Source organism: Rhodotorula toruloides (genome assembly GCF_000320785.1).
Source record: "Rhodotorula toruloides NP11 unplaced genomic scaffold Scaffold47, whole genome shotgun sequence".
Taxonomy (NCBI): domain Eukaryota; kingdom Fungi; phylum Basidiomycota; class Microbotryomycetes; order Sporidiobolales; family Sporidiobolaceae; genus Rhodotorula; species Rhodotorula toruloides.
The window spans coordinates 31268-55931 of record NW_015623007.1 but is presented as its reverse complement, the minus strand read 5'-3'; the positions used below and the strand labels follow the sequence as shown (position 1 = coordinate 55931).

At 61.4% G+C, this 24664-nt stretch overlaps 4 protein-coding genes and 1 pseudogene across 5 annotated transcripts; 2 read left to right on the top strand and 3 right to left on the bottom strand.

Annotated features, from left to right (window-relative positions):
- On the top strand, positions 1–3210 carry RHTO_06681 (reverse transcriptase; annotated as a pseudogene; the record flags this gene model as incomplete). The annotated part of the gene is made up of 3 exons: positions 1–329; positions 575–1924; positions 1960–3210.
- Positions 3211–5944: 2734 nt separating this feature from the next.
- Positions 5945–11791, bottom strand: RHTO_06680 (putative transposase; the record flags this gene model as incomplete). The annotated part of the gene is made up of 5 exons (XM_016420340.1): positions 5945–6593; positions 6680–7331; positions 7610–11086; positions 11310–11443; positions 11748–11791. 5 exons carry the CDS (start codon positions 11789–11791, stop codon positions 5945–5947), a joined length of 4956 nt encoding a protein of 1651 aa, XP_016269254.1.
- A 301-nt stretch (positions 11792–12092) lies between these two features.
- Positions 12093–13910, top strand: RHTO_06679 (protein farnesyltransferase subunit beta; the record flags this gene model as incomplete). The annotated part of the gene is made up of 6 exons (XM_016420339.1): positions 12093–12108; positions 12187–12625; positions 12691–12774; positions 12843–13324; positions 13390–13757; positions 13830–13910. The coding sequence occupies 6 exons, from the start codon at positions 12093–12095 to the stop codon at positions 13908–13910; spliced, it is 1470 nt and encodes a 489-aa protein (XP_016269253.1).
- Positions 13911–14057: 147 nt separating this feature from the next.
- RHTO_06678 (nucleotide-sugar transporter) lies at positions 14058–17094 on the bottom strand (the record flags this gene model as incomplete). Its single annotated transcript, XM_016420338.1, has 9 exons — positions 14058–14414; positions 14473–14648; positions 14707–14816; positions 14882–14911; positions 14987–15428; positions 15492–15580; positions 15808–15961; positions 16493–16524; positions 16592–17094. 9 exons carry the CDS (start codon positions 17092–17094, stop codon positions 14058–14060), a joined length of 1893 nt encoding a protein of 630 aa, XP_016269252.1.
- Positions 17095–17267: 173 nt separating this feature from the next.
- Positions 17268–23943, bottom strand: RHTO_06677 (DNA topoisomerase II; the record flags this gene model as incomplete). Its single annotated transcript, XM_016420337.1, has 18 exons — positions 17268–17516; positions 17584–17787; positions 17851–18009; positions 18078–18962; positions 19028–19201; positions 19258–19426; positions 19482–19771; positions 19835–20020; positions 20076–20459; positions 20537–20852; positions 20915–21008; positions 21070–22102; positions 22162–22231; positions 22298–22410; positions 22829–22912; positions 22982–23161; positions 23753–23812; positions 23905–23943. The coding sequence occupies 18 exons, from the start codon at positions 23941–23943 to the stop codon at positions 17268–17270; spliced, it is 4689 nt and encodes a 1562-aa protein (XP_016269251.1).
- Positions 23944–24664: the final 721 nt, after the last annotated feature.

Here is a 24664-nt window from a genome sequence, read left to right as displayed (position 1 = left end):
GGAATTTATCCTATCCTATCCTATCCTTGAAACACAGACAATCGCTGCGCGAGCAAGCAAGAACGCACCTGCGCAGATCCGCCCGCGACGAAGACAACCGTGAAGACCAAATCGACGATGGCGACGACGAGGATGACGGCGGCGAGAATGGCGGCGACCAGGACGGCGGCGACCAGGACGGCGACGACGAGATCAGCAACGGCGAACGACGAGGCAAGGGGAGAGGGAAAGTCGAAGGCGGAGAGGCGAACGACGAGGCGAGGGGAGAGGGAAAGTCGAAGGCGGAAACAAGGGCGAGGACAGTTCCTGAAGGTGAGGAACGTCAGCAAGTACGTTCCCACCATTCGTATCGCAACCCTCAAGGGGCTACGCACCTGAGTCTTTGCGGAGTTGAATCCCGCGCAAGCGAGGCCATCATTGCTCCCGCAGAACTCGATGAGGACGCACAAGTCGATCCGCCGACACCCGCCCTGCCGTGGCCGGAACTGCACGAGTGCGAGGTGGCGTCAGCAATCATGCAAGCGCGCCCGTTCGCGGCATGCGGACCCGACGACATCCCGAACCATGCCTCCAGCTCCTCCTGCCGCTCCTCCTCCCACACCTCGTCCCCCTCTACCGCGCCTTGCTTGCCGTCAGCCACGTCCCCCAATCCTGGCGAGATGCCTCCTGCATCGTCCTCCGCAAACCCAAAAAACCCGACTACCGAGACCCGAAGGCTTACCGTCTGATCGCGTTCGAGCGCTGTATTGCGAAGGGGCTTGAGCGTGTCGTCGCAGCTCGCTTAGCGCACCTAGCCGAGTCGCACGGGATGCTACCGGCCTCGCACTTCGGCGGACGGAAGCGGAGGTCGGCGGAAGATGCGGTCGTCTGCGTCGTTGACGAGATCAAGAGTCAGTGGAGGGCCGGAAATGCGGTCGTTGGCCTGGCGCTCAACGTCTCCGAGGCGTTCCCAAGCGTACAGACGGGAAGGCTCACGGAGAACCTCAAGTCCCGCGGCCTGCCTGATCACGCCTGCCGCTGGATCCGCTCGTTCTTGTCGGACCGGTCCTGCACCCTACAACTCGAAGGCATTGTCAGCAAGTCTATCGAATGGACGAGTGGACTTCCGCAAGGCTCACCGCTGTCACCCATCCTCTTCCTCGTCTACAACTCGCCGCTCCTCGAGTCCTGCGAATCAGCGTCGACATGCGGATTTGGCTGGATTGACGACGTCAACATCCTCGCCTGGGGAGAGACAGTCGACGAAGCTGTCAATGCAATGAACCGACTCGTACCAAGACTCGAGTCCTGGTCCGACTCCCACTCGTCCGCCTTCGAGCCCACCAAAACCGAAGCCACAATCTTCCTCCCTCCTGCCCGCGCCATGCCCACGAATCCCTCCCGAGTCGTCCTCCGCGGCCACTGCATCGAGTTCAAACCGACTCTGACAATGCTGGGATCGAAACTCGACTCACGATTGTCGTTCCGCCCTCACATCACATCCTGCGCCTCCCGAGCATCCGCCTCAGCCACTGCCATCGCCCTCCTGACGCGCTCCAAAGCTGGCCTCAAGCCGCGACTCGCACGTCAGCTCGTCGTCGCCTGTGTCGTGCCGAGGTTGCTGTGGGCGGGTGCGGCGTGGTACGACCCTGCTAAGGGTAGGGACAGGACAAAAGAGTTAGCTCGCGTCCCCAAGGCAGGAGCGATGGCAGTGACAGGCGGTTTCCGCTCGGCGGCCGGCGAAGCGCTCGAAGTCGAAGCCGGCCTCCTCCCCACCCACCTCCAACTAGACCGCGCCGTCTTCCGCCTCGGCCTCCGCGCGCTCTCCGCAACACCCAAGCACCCTCTCCACGCCCGCACCCTCCGCGCCCGCTCCAATTCATCGAGCCGCCACCCATCTCCACTCCACCGCGCTCTCGCATTCCCGCTCCTCTCCGACACCTCAGTCGAGCCCATCCATCCCGACCCGTCCCGCCCTAGTCGCCCAACCCCGTCCCACCAGTCACCCTCGCCCGCGGCAAGGAACTCGGCACGTACAAGCATGGCCAAGTCGTCAAGGCCCTCCCTGCCGGCTCCCTGCTCGTCTACTCCGACGGTTCCATGGGCGAGTCAGGCGTCGTTGGCACCGGCGTGGCAGGCAGGCAGTGGGACGGAATGGCCAAGGTCGTGTTGGATGAGGGGGAAGAAGCCGAGGTTGAGGGCTGGGAGACGACGAGCAAGGGAATGGGTCAGCACCAGACGGTTTACGCGCGAGAACTCCAAGGGATCCTCCTAGCACTCAACGCAGTCCAACACACCGCTGACCCTCCTCCCCGCGTCCTCCTCTCCATCGACAACACCTCCGCCCTCACCCATTCAACCGACCCAACCCCGTCATCCGGCCAACACCTCCGCCTCGCAATCCGACAGTTATTCGAGGAGCTCGCACACACCCGAAAGGACGTCTGTGTACGTCTGTCATGGTCGCCAGGTCATGTCGGGATCGAAGGGAATGAGGTCGCGGATGTCAAGGCGAAGGAGGCGGTGCGGGAGGAGGAAGAGTCAGCGAAGGCGCGGGAGGAACGGACGAAGCTCAAGACGCACCTCAAGGATTGTCTAGCATTCGTACCGGCCATGGCGGACTTGTTGAGCGAGTCGGAAGGCGAGGAGAGCGAGTGGGAGGAGGCGAAGCCGCGCGCCCGCCATCTCGCCAAGTCCAGCCACCTCAGCTGGCGACTTCGCTTCAACTCCCGCTCGCCAGGCAACGATGCTGGATTCCCTGCTATGACCTCAGCGCTCTGGACTGCTCACAAGCGCGCCGTCGTCAAGCGGTGGAACGCGGATTGGGCGACCTCATCGCTTCCTTGCCCTCTCGCGTACGTTGTCAAGACGGCGTCGACGGCTCACAAGTACTACAATGGCCTCTCAAGACCCCAGGCCACCCTTTTCTGCAGACTTTGCACCGATGCCTCCGCTCTCAACAAGCACCGCGCGCGATTTGACTCGACTCGATCCGACCTTTGCGAGTGCGGCAAGGTGGAGAGTTGGGACCACTTCCTACTCTCTTACCCACTACACGAGTATGCCCGCCACTCACTCTACAAGCACATTCAGCTCCGCCAGACCCCTACCATTGGCTCACTCCTCGGCAACCCCCACTTCCGCCTGCCTTGCCTTGGCTTCAGCACAGCTACCGGTCGTTTTGCGCGCTTGACAGGGCCAGCACAGGACGAGGGGCGAGATGAGGATTAGAGGGAAGGATCCGCCAATAGCAGAACATAGGAGGACCAACCAAAGCCCTCAATCACGTCGACTTGCGCCTACCCAATCTCCTTAATCAACTCTCTTTTGCCCAATTTGTCCTTGTTCTGCCTCACTCTGAGCTCAGCAAGCACCTCACAGCACATTCTACCACACGACCCGCCCACCCCCCAATCCCACCGTCATCGTCCTTGCCGTCGCGGCCCAAGAAGGTCAAGATCAATAATGGCATTATCTGGACAGTTTCTCAACGGTTTGGAGTCATTCTTTGTCTCCCTAGCCACACACACCCTCCTCTACGCAGAGAGCAATTCCTTCGGAGATTGCAATCAGTCAGTTACGTCCTGCGCCTTTCCACCCTTACTCCTTCCGACGCTATCGCATTTTCTCTCTCACCCTACTCTTTCGCTCCACCTGCACATGCCCATCTATTTTCTCCACTTCTCACAGCCTCTCCGCATCAGTTGTATCCCACCCCCTCTGTTTGTGGCAGCCAGCCCCGGCCGGTCTACATGGGCTCGACCCCGATATGACTCGAGAAAAGAACTTCTCTCTCTCTGAGTAAACCCTTCTCTCCACCACTGCTCCTCTAGTCATCAGCCCTAATCGCCCCCCCTTCTCACCCACACCTTAAGCTGTTGCTCCAGCACAGATGACGATCTGCTTGACATTGACTCATTCCGCCACAACTGCAACAGGCCTGGCCTTCATTGCTCATCCCTCCAGAGTATGTACAGGGCTACCTCCCCTCGCTTAATTCTGGATCGTTTGGTACATTCCAGTCCCTCCCGAGTCATTATACTTCTTCTATCAGCCTATCTACCTCGCAAGGGGCTGATCCCCCCTCCTCCATGTTATATTGCATCTCTTGACTGTTCCGTCACTCTCTTGCCTCCATCCCTACTCACACTCTCTGTCCGCTCTCTGTCCACTCTAATGTCCTGAAAAAATCAGCATGTCCTACAGTTCTGTCTGACTGACAGTCAGCAGGCATCAAAACCCGCTTTGATCTGGGACAAGGTCATCTCTCTACACTGAAGACTCTCTCGTCCACATCCCGCTGAACATGCTTGCTTGCCTCAACCTGCTTCAATTCTTGCAATACTTGCATGTCCCGCGATCTGTCTGCCTAACCTTCTTCTTGCCACTTCATCAGGGCAAGGGACATTCAGCAACAGCCAGGCTGTGAAGAAACTGGGCTTCCCTTGACAGCTCATCAGAGTACTGTATGGACAGATAACCAGCACTTTGCAGATCAGGGCAGGTGACTGTTCACTTCCAATCTGACCAAGGTCACCCAGCTCGCCTTGTTAAACAGAGATACACATTGTCAGCGCAAGTTCTCTGTCTCTTTCACGCTTTCACCTACATCCCCCAAAGCCAGCTTGCATGGCGCACTCCCTCCTCCTCACCTCCCAAACTTCCCGGGCTCGAGTCCTCAACATTGACTGGCAGCCTCCTTCGCACGTCCAGTGGGGTCTGTTGTTGAGCTTGAAGGGAAAGAGTGCCAGCTGACAAGTCTTCTTGAGGTTTGGGATTGTTCTCAGCTTGTAGTGGACCAACCCTCTCTCCACCTCACGCAAGGAAGCTGGGCCCCACCCTCGTGAAGACGGTCAGCGGGTATAGTGGCATACTGCGGCAGCTGTAGTATGGCTTTTGAGACCAGATGCCCGAGTGGTTAAGGGGACAGACTAGAACGTAGTTGATCTACTCGCTTTATCTGTTAGGCTTTGCCTGCGCAGGTTCAAATCCTGCTCTGGTCGGATTTGTTTTTGCCGCCGGCGTCTGCAGCAGCTCCTTTTTGCGTTCTGCCATGTTTTTTTGGCTGCCAAGTCTACAGCCATTCGAGGACAAAGAGTGCATGTCTTGCTAGACACTAGCATGCTCCTGCAGGATGGACACATCCATCTTATGTATGTACAGTGTGCCCAAGGGGGCTTGCAGGCTTGCAGCAGCCTGTCCGCACCTTGGCGGGAATGCCACACCTTCTAACAAGTCCGGGGGGCTTGCTCTCCAACATAAGCCCGGACTTGTTGAAGAGTGCCCTAGAACTCAACACTTCAAGCTACACATCAGCCAGGAGCTACTTCTCCGCTGTTGGAGCAAGGACTTCTCTAGCCTCTGCAGCCGTAGCTGTAAGCAATGTCGCTGCGCACACCTTGCTTCGGTAACTCCGCAGCCTCACACTCGAACGACTTTGCCCTGGTCTTGCAACTCAGCGTAGCCTCACAATTCGGCCTCGCCTCAAGCAACGGGTTCTTGTTTTCGCACAAGGGTTGTGAATGATGGAAATAGCCGTGATTGTAGCGGCTCAGGCCACCTTGTAATCCAGCAACGCGAGGACGCTCTATTGGCGCGCCAGCCTACTTGCTTAGATAGTTTGCCCAGGTAGGAAGTGCTAGCCGGCGCAAGAGAACCAAACGGCCTCGCTGTGAAGCAGCAACGGGAGCTGCGTCCCCCCAATGCCCAGAAAAGCGTTCTCACGCTCTCCTTACCTCTTCTTCTTGGAAGGGCGACGACATGTCGCTCAACACTGGCTCGACAAAGACGAGACTGCGAGGACCAGAGCGTGTTGCAACTGGTTTGTCCCGTCAGCGTGAGCGTAGGGAGCAACCCAGGAAGCGCCGTCCGCGCTCGCCATCATCCAACCTGCCACGTGTCCTCCGCTAATCTCCGTGGTAAGACCGTCCGTCTTACACTCTTCCCCTCCCTGAAAAGCGGACGCCTAGCGTCCGCGTTCCTTCCACCGCTTCAAAGCCTCCGTGTCCTTCACGTTCTCCAGCGGTTCCCACCCATTGTCCGTGTCCGGGTAGCCGCGCCACTTGACCAAGTAGCGGAGCCCGCGACCTTTGCCCTTCTCATCAACGATCGCCTCGACCTCGTATTCCTCCTCGCCGTCGACATCGATAGGTCCGGGTCGTGGCGGTTCGCGGGACGGGAAGTTGTCGGCGTTGTTGAGGTTGTAACGCTTGAGCTTTGAGATGTGGAAGACCGGGTGTGACTTGTCGTCGTGCGTGAGCTGAAGACGATAAGTCGAGGTGTCCGGGAAGACCTCGACGACCTCGAACGGTCCGTCCCACCGCGGGAAGAGCTTGGCGGCTCGTCCGTGGCCGTGCTTCGACTTGTAGCGCATCCTCCTGTCTCGCGAGTCGACGAGAACAAGATCACCCTTTGCGAAGGTCTCCTCGTCCGACCTCCGCTTGTTCGCCTGTTCCGCCTGCCTGACCTTCGAAACCGCGAGCGCGTCCCGCGCCTCGTTAATCTTCATGTTCCGCTCGTCGAGAAGTGAGTTGACTGCCGGCAAGTTGGAGGGAGTGGAAAGGCGAGGCGAGAGGGAGGGGGTGAAACCGAGGACAAGCTCGAACGGGGTTTGCCTGTTGAAACGTTCTCGGCAGCGTTTATCGCGTACTCAGTAGTAGGCAGGAAACGCACCCAGTCCTTCTGCTGCCTTGAGACGTACTGCCTCAACACCTGGACGACCGTCTTGTTCATCCGCTCGCTCCTCCCGTCCGTCTCCGGGTGAAACGACGTCGACATCTGCGACTTGAGACCAAGCCGTGAGTGTAGCGTGCGCCAGAAACGCGACGTGAACAGCTTGTCTCGGTCCGACACCATCCGCTCAGGCAATCCGAACAGCGAGAACCATCCCTTGAACACGACTTCCGCAATGTCCTTCACCTCGTCCTTCGCACGACACGGGAAAAGCCTCGTGTAACCCGTCAACCGGTCCGTCACCGTCAGGAGCATGTCCCGCCCCTCGGAAGAAGGCAGTGGACCGACGAAGTCCAACGCCACATCCGAGAACGGGCGCACCGGGACAGGAAGCGAGTGCAGCTTGCCCGCAACCTTGTTTGTCCTTGACTTGTTCCTCTGGCACCCGTCGCAGGACCGGACGTAATCAACGACCGATTTGGTCATCCTCGGCCAGAAGAACGAGAGGGAAAGCGACCTCAGCGTCTTCTGGACGCCCATGTGCCCAAGCGCATCGTGTGCATCATGCAACAACGCCTCCCGCAACTCCTTCACGTCCGGAACGAGGATCCTGTCCCCCTTGTAATAGATCAACCCGTCCCTCCGCTCAAATTCCGACGAGGAGCCCAAGTTCCGCACGACTGTAAGGCTCACGCCTCACTCGCGGACGTTGGCGGTGCGAAGCGGGGTTGAGCGGTTAGGAGCGGAGAAGCAGAGTTAGGGGGGATCGCAGAGTTGACGGGTGGGAGTCGGGTTTCACGCGCACACCTCTCTCTTGTTCTTTCTCTTCACGCTCTTGCTGATAGAACGAACCAGGTGTGCTCGCTCGTACTGTTTCTCTTCACGCTCTCGCTGATAGAACGAACCAGCAATACACGCGGTTCCTCTTCCCTCGCCTGAGCAGTGAGGCGTCGTCAACGTCGCCTTTCAACGACCTGAACGCAGAAATCGTCCGCCAGGTACCCCTCCTTGATCTTCTCCACCACAGCCTCCGAGATCGAGTGCTCGGAGATCCCGCAAACCGCAATCGCAGCCCGAGGTTCCGGGAAGGAGAAACGACTGAGCGAGTCCGCCACCGCGTTCGCCTTCCCCGGGATGTATGAGAGCTCGTAGTCATAGTCTGCAAGCGTCTCAGTCCACCGCGCCTGTTGCTTCAAGAGCGTGGCCTGCGTCCGGAAATGCCGCAGCGTATCGTGATCCGTCAGAACACGAAATTGCACTCCAAGCAATTCCACCCTCCATGCCTTCAGCGCCGCTACTACTGCCAAGAGCTCTTGCTCATGCGTAGGGTAGTTCCGTTCGGCAGGGATGTACTGCCGCGAGTAGAACCCGCACGGCCGCGCGGTCTTCCAATCCTCCACCTGCAACAAGACCGCCCCCAATCCCACCTTTGATGCGTCCGTCATGAGCCAGATGGGCTCATCCGAGTCCTGGTCCAGAGCACGAAGGACCGGGAGCAAAGTCACGATCCGCTTGATCGCCTCGAAAGCGACCTCCTCCTTCTGCCCCCAAAGACTCGAAATGTCCGTCAGACCTTTCTTCGTCAAGGGGGTCAGAACCGCCGTGTGTTCCGCAAGCAGCGGAATGAACTTGCGCAGATACTGCACGAGACCCAAGAAGCCTCGCACCTGCGTAACCGTGCGCAGACGCGGCCAGCTCTTGATCTTCTCCGTCTTGCTCGGGTCCGCCTGGATTCCTTCGCGCGAGATCACGTGTCCGAGGAACTCTGTGTGGAGAGTGAAGAGGTCAGTCTTCTTCATCGAGCAATACAGTCCCGCTGCTCGAAGCGCCTCCAAGACCGCCCGACAGTTCTCCTCATGCTCCTCGACCGTCCGACTGTAGATGATGACATCGTCCACGAAAGCCTGACAACAGACTCCAATGAGGTGGCGCAGAGCCTTGTTCACGCGAGCCTGATGCGTAGCCGGAGCGTTACACAGGCCCTGCGGCATCACCGTCCACTCAAACAAACCCCAAGGCGTCTTGATCGCCGTCTTGGCGATGTCCTCCTCAGCCATTGGCGTCTGGAAGAAGGCGTTCGTCATGTCGGTCTTGCCCCAGTACTTGGCGAGCGCCGCGTCCGCGAGAACTTGGTCCGGAATTGGCAAAGGCGTCCGATCTTTGACCGTGTTCGAATTCAGCGCGCGGTAATCATTGACCCAGCGCGGGTCGACCGTAAGGTCCTTCTTGGGGACAACGAAGGCGGCTGAGGCGTAAGGCGACGTCGAAGGCCGCAGACGTCCGGCCGCGAGGTGTTCCTCCAGCATTCTTTTCCACGACTCGCGCCATTTCCGCGGGATAGCGAAGCCTCGCTGGTTGTGTACCCGCTTCTCGTCAACAAGGCGGATGCGGTGCCGAGTCGAGGTCTTGGCGAGATAGTCGGCTGTAAGAGGAGGGAGAGTCGACGGGAAGAGATCCGCGAATTCCTCCATCAACCTCCCGCTCCGCTCCTTCATCTCCGCCTCCTCCTCAGTGAGCGCCTGCGCCTGGTCGACAAGTCCGAAAGCACAAGCCTCGGCGACCTTCGAGATGAAAGCCGCCTTCTCTTCACCCTCAACCGAAGCCAGCGTCTGGAACGCTGTAGCGGGTCCGTAGGCGGGAGCGAGGAGGTTGTAGGGTGTCTTGCCTTTGCCGCGATCAACAAGGATGGCAGGCTCGGGGTGTGCCGTGAGCGAAAGGCGATGTCGCTTGAGAAAGGGGACGCCCAGAATGACTCCGAAGGGTTCCTCGAGTGGCGCGACGAGAAGAGTCGTGGTGCCAGCACTCCACGTCCCGTTCTCGAGGGCGACGCCGCATCGGACGAAGTGCGTGATGGTGTAGAGGTCTCCCTCCCCCTGGATTGCAAATCGCACGCGTTCTGGTCTACTCAGCAAGAATCTCTCCAACCCTAGCCCCGCTGCCAGCTTATCTGAGATGAGCGAGACAGAAGAACCAGAGTCAGCGAGACCCATCGCCAAGCGACTTCTCCGCGACGCTGCCACCCGAAGTTGGAGGGGAGGGAAAGCGCACCCGTCCGTGTCCGAGTCGTCCGCGAGCGATTCCGGCAAGTCCACCTCGTCGTCTTCCTGGTAGATGGCGGCGAGTTCGACGGTTGACGATCCAGTCGAGATTGAGGCGTTGGTCGACGAGGGGACCGAGGCGGGAATGGGCTTGTTCTTCTCCCAACCCTGCGGGATCTTGATGACGTAGTTGGCCGGAGCCCAGTCCGTGCACTGCTTCGGGTCGTGGTCGGCGCTGATGTTGATACGTCGGCACCGGAAGCAGCCGTTGTTGGCGCTGAGCCAATCCTTCTCCCGCTCCGTAAGCTTGGGGGGTCGTCCTCCGCCTCCCGACGTCGTCTGCGGTGCGGCACTTGAGGAGTTGCTGCGCGTGGTCGCTCCGCTGCCGGAATTGGTCGACCCGTTCGACCTGGACGGTTTCGAGACGGTGATGGCGGCCGTTTTGCGACTCAGCGAGCGGATTTGCGCGGCGTTGCTGCGACGACGGGCGGCGATCTTGTTCCACTCGTCGCGCGCCGAGCGGTCAAACTTCTCGTAATTGAGCGGTGCCGTGAACACGAGGGTCGAGGTCGAGAGGGCGACGAGCGAGAGATCGTCCTCATGGAAGCCGGAGTTGCGCAGGAACGACCCCCTCCTGAGGATCGTCGACAGCTCCGGGTCCATGCCATAGAGAAGGCACTCGATGAAGTCGCGCGTCGACATAACCTTGTCCGTGAGCTGGAGGTGCTCCGTCCGTAACGACGACGACCAGACCTCGTAGTCCTCGTCGCCCTGTTTCGCCCAGCGGATCCGTCCTTTAGCGTCCCACACGTAGTCCCTCGGAAGCGCCCGTTTCAAGAGGTCGGCCCAGAACGAGTCGTACGTCTTGGCCTCGTGCTCCGTCGCCGACGAGAGGTACCAATTGTACAACTCGGGGAACCCGACGAGTCCGCCTCCGACGTAGGCGACCTTCAGTGCATTGTCCTTAACCGACTTGGCGTGGAAGAAGAGACGAGCGGCGCGAGAGAAGGAAGCGAGACCGGCCGGAGAGTCGTCGAGGAGGTAAGGTGCCTTGCCGGGCTGGTAAGCCGGGGCAGCGACAACCGTGGATGCAGGTGCCATGCGAGGGGTCCGTGAGTACCGTAGGGGTGGTGGGGAGCCGTGTTCCGAGGCCGAGGAGAGGTCGTCAGCCGAGGGAGAGTCCGAGTTGGGTGATGGAGGAGGAGGGCGGTGTCGCCGTCGCTCGTCCGGGTAGACCGAGGGGTTGACCGTAGGGATGCCGTAGCGCCTTGGTGAGGCGCGTGTTGTAGCCAGCGTGCCGCTGGTCGTTCGCAAAAAAAAAAGTGGAAGGGGCGACGACTTGTCGCTCAACACTGGCTCGACGAAGACGAGACTGCGAGGACCAGAGCGTGTTGCAACTGGTTTGTCCCGTCAGCGTGAGCGTAGGGAGCAAACCAGGAAGCGCCGTCCGCGCTCGCCATCATCCAACCTGCCACGTGTCCTCCGCTAATCTCCGTGGTAAGACCGTCCGTCTTACACTTCTGCCTTGTGCAGCAAGCCGCCTGGAATGCTTCGGCCCCAACTCAACCATTGCCTGGCCCTACAAGTGTCCGTGGGAGCTCAATGAGAAGGGGGCCGAACCTTTGGTCCTCTGAGGGTGAGACTTTGCACCTGTTGGTAGTGCAGCAGGATGAATGATGAGACGGACATTGAGGGAGGGATCTACCGGAGGGGCCGAGCTTGCTGTACCTTCTCTCTCTCTCTTCTCACTCGGGCTACCTGTGGCTCTCGTCGGAAGATATTGGCCCTATGGCAGACAGAACCGAGAAGCCAGGGCAGCCTTTTGCCGCAGTTGTTGGGTTATAAATGCAAGCTTGGCAGGCCACCCCTGTCCGAAGGGGATCTAGCTCATCGGTAGAGCGCTCGCTTAGCACCTTTCTTTGCAAAGTGTGCGAGAGGCGCAGGGTTCGACTCCCTGGTTCTCCAAGTCCTCTTTTGCCAGCGCGTCCCGTGCGTCCAGGGAAGCCCTTTTTTTGTTGCTCTGCAGCTGTGTGTGCGATCCATGATTGATAGACAGACCCTCGGACCTCTGTGTGCCCGGGACTGCAAAGCAAAAAGGTCATTTTGCTCCAGAGTGCAGTGGGTACATGGCCCCGACGCTGCAAAAAAAGGTAATGCGACCAGAGCAGGATTTGAACCTGCGCAGGCAGAGCCTAACAGATGGGCAAGAGCTTTGTAGTTCTAGTCTGTCCCCTTAACCGCTCGGGCATCTGGTCCGAAAGCCAATAGGTCGGTCGGCCAAAAGTAACGCTCATATCCAGTGACATTCCCCCTGCACGTGCACCGCCTCGCTCCCCCGCTTGCTTCCCTTTGTTCTCCTGCGGCGCCTTTGTCCTCGCGCGCGCTCAAGACGGCGCTGTGACGATGCTCGCAGAGTCAGGTTTGCTCCTTTCACCCGCTGCAGACTTGCGCACCCGCCATCGAGCTCACACGCGCGACCTGCTCCCCCTCATCCAAGTCCTCACGATGCCGTGGATCCCGACGCCGACAGACGGCATCGCCGGCTCAGAGACGCTCGCCGCTCAGCACGAGGCAGAGCAGAGCATCTCGTCGCTCCTGACCGAACACCTCGCTGCGTCCGCCGACCCGCAGCTGCAGCGAGACGTCCACACGGCCTACCTCACTCGCCTCCTCAAGGCCCCGCTCCCCAAGTACTTCACCGGCCTCGACGCCTCGCGACCGTGGATCTTGTACTGGTCCATGCACTCGCTCGCTCTCCTCGATGGCGAGCTCGACGCGACCGCAAAGACTCGCCTCGTCGAGACGCTCAAGCGGTGCCAGAACCCGGACGGCGGCTTCGGCGGCGGACCAGGGCAGATCAGTCACCTCGCGCCGACGTATGCGGCAGTGTGTGCACTCGCGCATGCGGGCCCCGAGGGATGGCGAGCGGTTGACCGGCGAGTCCACGCCCTTTCCCCTCTTGCCAGTCCTCTTGAGCTGACGATAGATCGCGCGACGACAGCCACGGCATGTACCGATTCCTCCTCTCGCTCAAGCAGCCCGACGGATCCTTCATCATGCACGAGGGCGGCGAGGTCGACGTTCGGTGCGTGCCAAGTTCCCGTCTCTGCGCGCCGCTCCTCTCGACCTGACCCGTTCACCTTGCCCTTGCAGCGGCTGCTACTGCGCCCTGACAGCCGCCGTCCTCCTCAACATTCTCACGCCCGACCTCGCCTCCGGCACCGCATCGTTCATCGCCTCCTGCCAGACCTACGAAGGCGGATTGGCCGCCGCCGCCCACCCCTTCTCGCACGACCCCTCGCACCCCGCACCGCTCGGCGAAGCCCACGGCGGCTACGCCTTCTGCGCCGCCGCGTCGTGGAGCATGCTCCGCGTCTTCAGCGACCCAACCTCGCCCTGTTTCGCCGAAGCGCCTCTCGACCTCGCCCGCGCCGAACTCGACGTACGCGCCCTCATGCGATGGTCCGCGTCGCTCCAGGCCATGCCGATCGAGGGAGGCGGGTTCCGCGGCAGGACGAACAAGCTCGTCGACGGCTGCTACAGCTGGTGGTGCGGAGGGCTCTTCCCGATCGTCGACAGCCTCCTCGCCGAGACCGACGACGAGCCACAGCCCGAGCGCGAACTCTTCGACCGGAGTGGGTGCCAGCTCTTTATGCTCGAGGAGGGAAGGACTTGCTAACCTCGTGTTCGCGCCATGCAGAGTCGCTGCAGGAGTACGTCACGCTCGTCGCGCAAGCACCGTCCGGCGGCCTGCGCGACAAGCCGGGCAAGCCAGCCGACGCCTACCACACGTGTTACAACCTTTCCGGCGACTCGACCGCGCAAACCAAGCTGCGCTTCTCCTCGTCGCGGCAACGGCAGCTCGCCGACTCGTTCTCGTCGCCGTTTGGCGGCACCATCGTTACGGAGGGAGAACAACAAGATGTTGATGAGGAGGTCGAGGTCATTCGAGGATCGAACGAGTCGGACGAGGCGGCCGAGCTACGGATGCGGGAAGTCTACTCGCGCACGCTCGCTTGGGTCGCCGCAGAGCCGAAGATTGTCGTCGGCGACCCGCAGAACGAGCTGGTCCGTCCTAGCCGCCCGATCCTCCACGACAAGCCGAAGCTAACTCGAACCACTTTGCCTGTTCGCGCGCAGCTCCCGACTCACCCGCTCTTCAACATCACGCTCTCACACGTCCGGTCTATGATGGCGTTCTTCTACAGCCAGCGGTCGTAGCCGCATCCTCCTGCCCTCATTCGTCCCCATGTTGTAGCCCTATGTATCCTCTCGCAACAGCATCTCTCCGAGCAATCCGTCCTGCACGAAAGCGTCGAGCTGGCGAACAAGTGCATGCATATCAAAACCTCTATAGCTCTAGTCGTGTCATCGCAGCCCGCCGACATTCTCGCTCAGCAAGTCGCCCACGTCGACGTCCCTCGCCTGCCGATGTTCCCGCACGCCCTCCTCCAACTCGCGCTCGAGCGCGTGCGCCTTCTCCTCCGTCCGCCGTAACCGCTCGTCCTCCTCCAACAACTGGTCGAGCTCCGGTATCCGGTCTGCATCGTGCTGGTGCGCCTTGTCCGACTCGCTGAGCCACTGGACGGGGTCGTCAAAGTCGCCTAGCAGCTCGGCAGCTTGCGCATCGAGGTCGGCGGACGAGCGGGGAGAGTCGTCGGCGCCGCCGAGCGAGTGGTGAGGCGCCGAAGGGGACGAGTCGGAGAGACGATGCGAGGCGGAGCCCTGAGTGCGGCAGTCCAGTCAGCATCTGAGTGAGCCAGGAAATGCTGGCGCAACGCACGTTCAGCAACCCTCTCCGGCCCTCGCCCGTCGGCAGCATCGGCGCGCCCTCCTCGTACGAATCGTCCGCCGACGAGTCGAAGCCGTGCCCGCCTGCTCGATGCGGCGTGCCGTGCGATGCGCGGAGCGCTGCTTCGGTGAACTGGGTATACTTGAGGTAGTTGTACAACGAGATACCTGGCGAGCCCGCGTCAGCTACGGAGGAGGGGGCGAGGAGGCGATGAGCGGAACGCACCGAAGATGGTAACACAGAGACCGCTGATGTTGATCGGCGTGAGCTTGTCGTGGAAGACTACTGTCGAGAGGAAGATGACGGCGACCTCCTTGAAGATGCCCGCGACGGAGCTGCGAGTTAGGTGCCAGGGTCAGTACGAGCGCTGGCGGGAAGGGAAGGAAAACGCGAGGCGCACAGGGTTACGACGGACGTTCGCTGGATGAGCCTGTGCGTGCCAGGGCAACAGCTGGTCAGCTGGCGAAGAGAAGGAATCTGAAGGTTCGAAGGAAACCGCGCGCACCCAAACTCGGTCACGTTCATCGAGAACGCCAGCACGCCTGGGAACGTGATCGCCGCCGCGGTTCTCAACGTCCGTCCCATCGTTCCCCAAAACTCCTCGTGCGAGAAGACGTTCCCCCAGCCATCAAAGATGAGGCTGCACGTCGCGAGGGTGACGCCCATGATTGGCGCGAGCCAGAAGAGCGTCGCGATGGGGTTGGCCATGCCCATCGACTCTTTGTGCAGGAGCATCTGCGTCAGACTCCATCGCAGCCCGCCGAGTGCCGAGGCCGAGAGGACCTGGCACATGCCGACAAAGTCGAATTGCGTCTCGGTCGAGACCATGAGGATGACGCCGGCGGTGATGATGAGGATGATTCCGGCTAGTCGCCACGAAGGCGTCTCGAGGCGGAAGAGGAAGGCGAAGAGGAGGACAAAGGCGAGCGACGAGGACTTGCACATGGCTGCGCGCGTACTCAGAGTCAGCGTGATCACCTTGACGGGCGTAGGGGCGAGTGCGGGCGCACTGTAGAAGGAGAGGGTGATGGTGCGCAAGCTTAGGTTCGAGAGACCGATGTCCAAGCCGGTCGCCATTCCGCAGGGCGCAATCTTCGTGCTGCGCGGTGTGAAATGCGGTCAGCATCGCTCATCCGCCCACCATCCTGTCTTGCACGCCGCCAAGCTTCTTGTCCGGAAATGCGTCGTCTCCCGACCCGTCTTGCCAGAGCGCCCACGACATCCGGAGATCCCGCAAACCACCCGCCCACCAGACTCCGCTTCTCTTTCCCGCACTCTCCCATCCCCGCCCCGCCAAACGATTCAGGACTTGGCGGGCGAACTCACGCATAATCCCCGGGCTTGGGCCTATTCTTCGGCCTCAACCCCTTGAACAAGCTCATCGCCGCCGCCGCAAGACACCACTGCACGAGCATGTGGATCGAAGTGACGAAGAGCGGGTAGGGGAAGTTGTAGTGCTCGGCGGAGAACATCCATTTGTCTGCAGTGTGAGAACGGAGGGGTGGGTCAGCGGTGTGGACGATGGGAAGTGGTGAGCTGGTGTGCGAAGAGTCTGGAGGGGAAGCCTTGGGGAGCGGGAAGGTGGGAGAGGGGTAGGAACGGTGGATTGATGGAGGCGAGAACGTCGGAGCTGCTGCAGAAGTCGGCTGCAGGCGGTGCAAAGGGCGAGACGAGGGCACGAAATGCGCCAAGCCATGTCGGAGAGTAGGGAAATGGCACTGAGGGGGGCCGTGCGAGCCTCCAGGGTGAGCCAAGAGCGAGGCGAGGGGGAGAGTCGGAGTCGCTTTCGCGGTTCGGAGGACTGAGAGGGTTTCGGCGTGGTGGCGGGTGAGAAAGAAGACTTGATGTATCGTTTCGAAGTCCGTACACGCGCGAAGATTCGGTAGAATGGCGGAAGCGAGGGAGGGGGTCGCATGCCGAGAGGTCCCTCCAGCCCACACAGTTCCGCAGCCGGCCCAACACCCGGCTCGTCTCCACCGCAAGAGCCACGAAGGGAAGGAGAGACACTCACTGTACACGGAAATGAGCGTCGAGAAGCAGTACCTGCGAGAGGTCCTCCTGCTCAGTCGCGAATCGGGGCCATCAAAGCGAGGGAGCGGGGCCAACGCACCACGCGAGGATGAAGAGGACGTTTACGGCGGCACTGCGCCACCAGAGAACCTGCAGCCTGCGCTTGTCGACGCTGTTGTCCTTCTCCCCACCCTGCCCGTCGTCGAAGCGGAGTCTCCTCGCGCCGTCGCCCGCCCGTGCTGCGCTGAACGAGCCTGTCCGCCGTGCCCGCGTCTCCAGCCGCGCATAGCTCGCCGAGGAAGACCGCCGCGCGTGTGCGCCCTCGCCCGCCCAAGCCCCCGATGCCGTCGCGCGCTCGTCGTCATCGCCCTGTCCGCCGTGTGCGAGCCCAGGTGCGCCCTTCGAGTCTGTATAGCGCTGCTCGAGCTCGTAGCTGTCTCGGGCGTCGCCATGCGCGGGTGTTGTTGGCGAGTCTCCTCGTCGGTGAGGGTCGTGGATGTCGCGGTCGAGCTGGGCGAGGTGGATGTCGGCGGGGTTTGCGAGTGCGCCGAGGTGGTCTGCGTCGTCGGCGACGAGCCTCTGTGCGCGCACGGTGTCGTTCATGCCATCCAGCGCACCTCGCTCGCTCCCAAGCCACTCGCTCTCACCCAACACACGTTCATCCCTCGTTCACACAGACGCACGGCGCAGTTGCACGCAAACGACACACAAACGTAATACACACACAGAGAGACCGAAACACGAAAGAGAGAGTCCCAGTAAGCGACCCAGCGCACTCAGTCACTCTCGTCGCCCAGTTCAAAGGCGTCCTCCTCGTCCTCGTCGTCCTCGACCTGGAACGAGTCGTCGCCCTCAAAGTCCGACCCGAGGTCGAGCTGGTAGCTCTTGGCCGGCGCGCGCGTCGAGCGGGCCGCGCGAGCCTTCGGCGCAGGCGCATCCGACATCGACAGGTCGAGGTCGAGGTCGTCCTCGTCCGACACAGCCGACTTCTTCTTCTTCGGCGCCGCAGCCTTCTTCGCCGGGGCCTGCAGGCGAGTGGAAGCGAGCGTCAGCGAGCGGCACACGTCTGGAGAATCGAAAAGCGCAACCCACGGCCTTGGCCGTCGCAGGCGCCTTCTTCTTCGTCACGACCGGCTCGTCGTCCGAGTCATCGAGCTCGACAGACTTGGCCTTGGCCTTGGTCGCGGTCGCCTTCTTACCCTTGGGCGAGTGCGCAGCGGGCTTCTTCGCTGGCAAGGCGTACAAATCGTCCAACTCGTCGTCCTCGTCCTCGATGTCGCTCGCGGCGACCTTCTTCTGCGCGCCCGCAACTCACGAGTCAGCTTCAAGCACACCCTAAGAGAGCGCCCGCAAGCGCACCTTCGAAGCAGCAGCCTTCTTGCCCGTCGTGCTCGGGGCCTTCTTCTTCTTCGGCGGCGTCTCGTCCGCGCCGTCCTCGTCGCTCAAGTCGAGGTCGATGCTCGCCGCCTTGCGCTTCGCGGGCGCCTTGGGCTTGGCAGCAGCGGCGGCGGCCTTGGGCTGCGAGCAAGCGAGAGAGCTCGTGTCAGCGAAAACGGGTCACGGTGAAACTCGTGCGCGCTACGCACCTTGGCAGCGGCCTTCATGACGACGTCCTCGTCGTCGTCCGTCTCGGGCAGCGGGACCGCCGGCTTGGCCTTCTTCGGCGCCGGCGCCTTCTTCTTCGGCTTGACCTCGAAGTCGTCGTCGTCGTCCGAGGCGTACGCCGCGCGCTTCTTGGCCGTGCCCTTGCCCGCACTCTTGGCCTTCTTGAGCGAGCGCGCCTTGTTCGCCCTGTCCTCCTCGAGCATCGCGTCCCACTTGCCCATGAACGCATCGAGGTCCGCGCGCCACAAGTCCTGCACGCTGCGCTGCAACAACGCGTCGAGCTCGGCGCTCCGCTGGTCCCGCTCGGCCATCAACCGCTCGACCTTTTCGCGCGTCAGGCTCGACAGCTGCATCGTGAGTAGGTAGTCGTAGTCCGAGTCGGCGCCGGCCTCGACCGCGTCAGGGTCCTCGACCTCCTCGTCGCCGTCGCCGTTCGCGTCGACGTCGCCCGCGACATGCATCTTCTGAACCTTGGGGAACGGGCGGAAGTCCTTCTTGCGCAGCTCGGCGACAATGTCGGCGCGCTTGCGGTTGCTCAGGACGAGCTGCTTGTCGATGATCATCTTGATGAAGCGCGCCTGGTTCGACAAGCGGTCGTGCACGAGCTCGAGCTCCGAGACGAGGTGCTTCTTGCGCTTGTGGTAGAACTCGAGGCGGACGTCGTAAAAGTCCGAAACGATGTCCTCGGCCGTCGCGTACTTCTTGATCTTGCCCGTCGGGTCGAAGCAAACCATGTTGCTCGTGTTGAGCTTGCTCGTCACCTTGAACACCTTTTCGAGACCGTCCTTCTCGATCGCCTCCTTGCCCGCCGTCGTCAGCGTGACGACAAAGTGCACAGTCGTGTCCGTGTGGTACTCCTTGTAGTCCTGCGAAACGGGCCCGCATACGGAAGTCAGTTTGAGCCCGCAGCGTGAGAGCGTGGCGCACGCACCTTACACCACGCCGCCTGCTTGTCGCTCCCGGCGACCCACGACTCGAGCATCTCCTTGTAGTTCTGCGTCCAGGTGCGGATCGGAAGCTCGGTGATCTCGACCGTCGAGTCGTCGATGCGCTGGATCGTGCCCGTGCACTTGTAGCCTTCCTTGGCGTCCTTCTCGATCGTGCCCTGCGAGCAGAATTCCGTCAGTTCGAGCGAGAGAGAACGCAGAGCTCCAAACGCACCCGGAAGCCGCGGTACCACGGGTGGATCGGCTCCATCTCCTCGCCGTCGAGCTTGCGGCGGAGGTTCGCGACGATATCGGACGGGTTGAAGTTCGGGATGAACGATGACCATCCCGTGCCGATACCGTCCGAGCCGTTGACGAGGACCATGGGAAGAATGGGGATGTACCTGCGGTTGAGGAGGTCAGCACGACGCCTCCGCTCCAGCTAGCCGGCGAACGCACCAGCTCGGCTCGATGCTCTGCCCGTCATCGTTGAGGTAGTCGAGGATGGCGTCGTCCGACGGGTGGAAGAGCGTGCGCGTGATCTGCGCGACGTTTGTGAAGATGTAACGGGCGCTGGCCGCGTCCTTGCCGCCTTGAAGACGCGTACCGAACTGGCCGTTCGGGTCGAGCACGTTGATGTTGTTGCTGCCGACGAAGTTCTGCGCGAGGCCGACGATCGTGCCCTGGAGCGAGGCGTCGCCGTGGTGGTACGCCGAGTGCTCCGAGATGTAGCCCGAAAGCTGGCCGACCTGCGCACCGAACGAGTTCGGTTAGTCCTGCACTTCCCGGCTCGCCACGCCGCGCACACGCACCTTGATCTCGTTCTTCAGCTTGCGCTTGAAGCAGCCGAAGAGAACCTTGCGCTGACCCGGCTTGAAGCCGTCGACGACAGACGGAATCGAACGGATGTTGTCCGCCATCGAGAAGAGGATGAGCTCCTTGTTGATGAAGTCCTTGATCGGGACCTCGTCGACATCGTGGTCCATGTACGTGCCGGGCTGCGGGTGCGAACAGGGTGAGCGGCCATCGAGCGGAGAGAGCGACCGCACGCACCACAAAGCCGCGCAGCCACTCCTTGCGGTCGTCGGCCTTCTTCTTGTTGAAGGCCATGTCGATCAACGCGCGGTCCTCGGGCGTGAGCTCCTTGAACGGCAGGCGGTGGCGGTTCATGTCGCCGAAGTACTTCTTGGCGTCGTTCGTGTCGCTCGTTCCCAGTCCCTTGAAGTACTTGATCTTCCAGCCGCGGCCGTCGTCCGTCTCGGCCTTCCACGCCTCGTACTCGGGGATCGTGAAGAACGAGATCTCCTTCTTGCCCTTCGAGACCTTGACGATGGGCGTGATGAACTCGACGAGGAAGTTCGGCAGCTTGAGCAGCGACGGGAACCAGTAGTCGAGGAAGTTGATGATCAAGCCCTTGATGTGCGAGCCGTCGTGGTCCTGCGGGCGCCGGCAGCAGAAGGAAGAGTCGTCAGCCGAGGAAGTCGAGCTGACACACAAGGACCGCCGCCTCGCACCTGGTCGGCCATGATCATCAGGCTGCCGTAGCGGAGCGAGTCGGTGCTCGTGTACGTCTTGCCCTGCTGCAAGCCCATGATCTGCTTGATCGCCTGGATCTCGGCGTTCTCGAGAAGCGCCTTGCCGGTTGCCTCGCGAACGTTGAGGAGCTTTCCGCGGAGCGGGAAGACACCGTAGTTGTCGCGACCGACGACGGCGAGACCCGAGACGGCGAGCGCCTTGGCCGAGTCTCCCTCGGTCAGGATGAGCGTGCACTTGTTGCCGTTGCGAGTGCCGGCATTGTTGGCATCCTCGAGCTTGACGAGGCCGGTGATGCTGCGTATGGTGGGAGGGTCAGGTCAGCGCAAGACGGAGACACGAGCGGAGATGGAGCGCACCGCGAGCGCTTCGAGCCGTCCGTCTTCTTAAGCGCCTGGTCCTGCTTGAATTTCGCCCAATTGACGATGTTGTCGATGACGCCCGACTTGGCGACTGCGGGAGCATGTTAGTCAGCGCACTGCACGACGCAAGAACGAGGCAAGATCGGGCGCACCCTTCTTGAGGAACTCGTCCGAGAGCTGGCACTTGCTGCCAAACTTCTTGACGCCGAGGGTCATGTTCTCCTTGGTCTGCGAGTCGAACGAGGGGTTGTCGATCTTGCAGTTGACGAACAAGGCGATGTGGTTCTTGATCTGGAACGGCTTGACCTGGACGCCCTTGTGCTTCTTCTTGACGAGGTCGACGAGGCCCTGGACGATCTGGTCCGCAACGTACGTGACATGCGACCCGCCTTTCGTCGTCGCGATCGCGTTGCAGTACGAAACCTGCTGGAACTGGCCGTCCGAGACGGCGAACGCGACGTCCCACCGGTCATTGACTTTCTCAAAGACGACCGTCTGCTTGGCCGCGTCGGCGTCGGCTGCCGGGCGCATCTCGGCGTCCTCCTCGTCGTCGCCAAAGAGCGCAGCCGCAGCCGTCACGGGCGCCTCGCCCTTCTTGCCCTTCTTCTTGGCGGCGGCGGCGCCGGTGATCTCGTTCGTGCCGGCGAGGAATTTCTCGACGTAGGCCTTGAAGTCTTTGCAGCGGAGGACCTTGCCATTGAGGTAAACCTTGACCTTGGGTACGATTCCGGCCATGTCCCACACGCGCTTGTGGAGGAGCGCAAGCGTGTCGCGGTCGAACCCGTCGTGCATGTTGAACCGCTCGAGGTCGGGCGTGAACGTGATGAGCGTGTACTGCTCGCCGTCCTTCTTGACGCTCGTGATCTTGGGCGCGCCCTTGCGACTCATGTTGTCGCTAAAGACCTGGCGGTACTTGGACTCGCCGTCGGCCGTCTCGACGATGAACTCGGTCGAGTAGATGTTGGCGAGCTTGGCGCCGTAGCCGTTCCGTCCACCCGTCGTCTTGGCCTCGTCGTCGTCGTAGTTCGAGGAGGTGAGGAGGTTGCCAAAGATGAGCTCGGGGATGTAGATGCCCTCCTTCTTGTGCTTCTCGATTGGGATACCCTTGCCGTCGTTCTTGACGGTGATCGTCCGCTTCTCCTCGTCGATCGTCACGCGGATCTCGCTCATCGTCGGGTCGCGGACCTGGCGCGGGCGTGCAGGCCGTCAGTTCGCTCTTCCACCTTCAGCGTCGCAGCACTCACCTTGTTGTCAGCGGCATTGACGAGGATCTCATCGAAAATCTTGTAGAAACCCGGCGTAAACGTCGTCTGACTGCTCACCCACCAGACGCGCCTCCATCAGCCGTGGGAAAGAAAGGCGAGTGAGGGTTTAACGCACCGGAAGACCATCTTCTCGCTCTCGCGGTCCCACACCCACATAGGCTGCGTGACGGGCTCGATCGAGCCGATGTAGGTGTCCGGGCGCTTGAGGACGTGTTCGAGTTGAGTGAGCTGGTGGGTGTGAAGCGGCGCACGGAGGGGAGGCAGAGGGCGGGCGAAGGTTGGGCGGAAGGTCGCGAGTCGGCGAAGGGCAGATGGCCGACGAGAAAGCGCAGGATCGAGGGCGAGAGCAATAGGAGAAGTGGCGGAAGGCATTCCCCGCCGGTTCAAGGCGAAGGCGAGAGAGGCATGGAATGAAGTGCGATCGAAAGAGCGCCAGAGAAGAACGTGGCGCGATGGCGAGCGGCACAGAGAGTCGAGAAAAGGGCGAGAAAGCGGGACGAGAGGATGGCGAAGTGACGGGGTGCGATGTGGCGGGGCATGGGCGTGGCGCGCAAAGGGGAGAAGAAGGACAGACAGGTTGAGGATCAGCAAGCGCTCCTCCAAGGAAGAAAGCGGACGAAAGCAGGAAAAATCCAGGCGAACGCACCTTGACATACGTCTCGCTCGCCGACTTGGCCTTGCCCTTCCCCTTCGCGGGAGCCTTCTTGCCCGCACCAAAGTCGTCGTCGTCCTGTACAGCCGGGAGCTTATGAGCATCCCCCTCCCGTCGCGCGACGGGTTCGCAAAGGTCGGAACGCACGTCCTCCTCCATCCTCTCGTCCTCCTCCTCCTCATCACTCCCCGCACCCCTCCCGCCATTCGTATCAATCTCCTCCAGCGGCTTCGCAGCTTTCTTCCCCTTCCCCGTTGCGGCGGTCTTCTTCGCTGCGGGGGCTTTCTTGGCGGCGGGAGTCTTCTTCGGGGCGGGTTTGGGGGCGGCCTGGTGCGAGCGATCAGGGGGAGGAGCAGGAAGGATGTGGGGATTGGGCGGCATGCAGGAGAGAGGAGGAGGATAAGCGGGTTTGCGGGAATGTCGAAGGCGGGGCAGAGAGGTAGAGGCGGAACGTATCGAAGGCGACGGACGCACAGGATGGGTCGAACGGCGAAGGGAGGAGGGGGTTGAGGGATTTGAGGCGGTTGGCGTTTGTGAGGTGAGGAATGGGTGAAAGGGAGAGAAGGAAGAACAGGCGAGGTCAGCTTTCCGGTCGACTCGGTGCCGTCTGCAGATCCAAGAGAATGATGCAGAAACGTACCTGATGAGCGAGAAACACATTAGGAGCGGGGCGCAGGTTCGGTAAAAGGCGTAGGAAGTAGAGAGGAGGACAAGACGAGGTCAGTGTCTGTTCTCGCACCTCTATAGCTCCGTGCGCGTCCACAGAAGCATGCGTACCTGTAAGAGAGCACGCAACGAATTCACGGCAGGCCAGGCGAGCGAGGGAGATGGCGAGGTCGTCGAAGTCGTCGAACAAGGTCAGCGCGTCCATCCACCCTCTTCCCTCGCTTCAGGCCGCCCATCCAGACGCGCACTCACCTTCTTGCCCTTGGCACTCGTCCCTGCCCCCTCGAAATCCGATCCCGAGTCGCTCATGTGCTGTTACGCGCGTGAGGGTGTGGTTTGTTGATTGAGCGAGCGGGTCAGCGTCAGCTCGGGAAACAAGCGGGAGGGAGAGGACAGAGGCGCACAAAGTCGTCTTCGTCGTCTGAGGATGCGTAGCGTGGCATTCTTGACGAGAAGAGGCGAGTTGGCGAAGAGAAGAGTCGCGACGAGGACGACGAGCGAGGGGGAGGTCGGCGACGATGGCTCGGGCGGGACTGGCGATTCGACTGAGTGCAGTACGAGTGCGGGATTTACTGGCCAGTGTGCCCAATAAAACGCGGTGGCCACTCGCTTCTCCTCCTCATCGCCTCTCTCGCTCTCTCTCGCTCTCTCCGACTCGCTCGCTCGCTCAGTCTTCTTGCTGCCTGACTCGCTTGACCAGTCCAGAAGCTCACTCTACAGAACCTGCTCAGACAGTCCGGCTCTGCTGCCGCCGCTCACCTCGAGCCGATCCCGCACGACCACCTCTCCCATGCCTTGCGCCGCCGGGCGCTGCAGACCCTGACCCTGACTCACGAGGAAAATGGTGTTGCTGCCGAAGAAGCGGCGACGTAGCGCCGCATCTGGGGGGCCTCAGAGACGTCCACCGTCCTCGTGAACGCCGCCGAAAACCAAATGACCGCCGCGCACCTGCTCGATGTCTACGACAACCCTTGGGCGTACAGCGAGAAGTAACGCCAGATCATCGAGCAGCGCTCGTCGGCGAAATTGGCGCTCGTGCCGGATCAGGTGTGGGCACGAACTTCGTGGCAGATCACGGCGCGCTGGTCTGTCGACGCTGCGAGCGACTTGGCGAGCTCGTCGAGCGGTGCGCGGTCACGCACCAAGAAGGTCGAGGCATCGAGT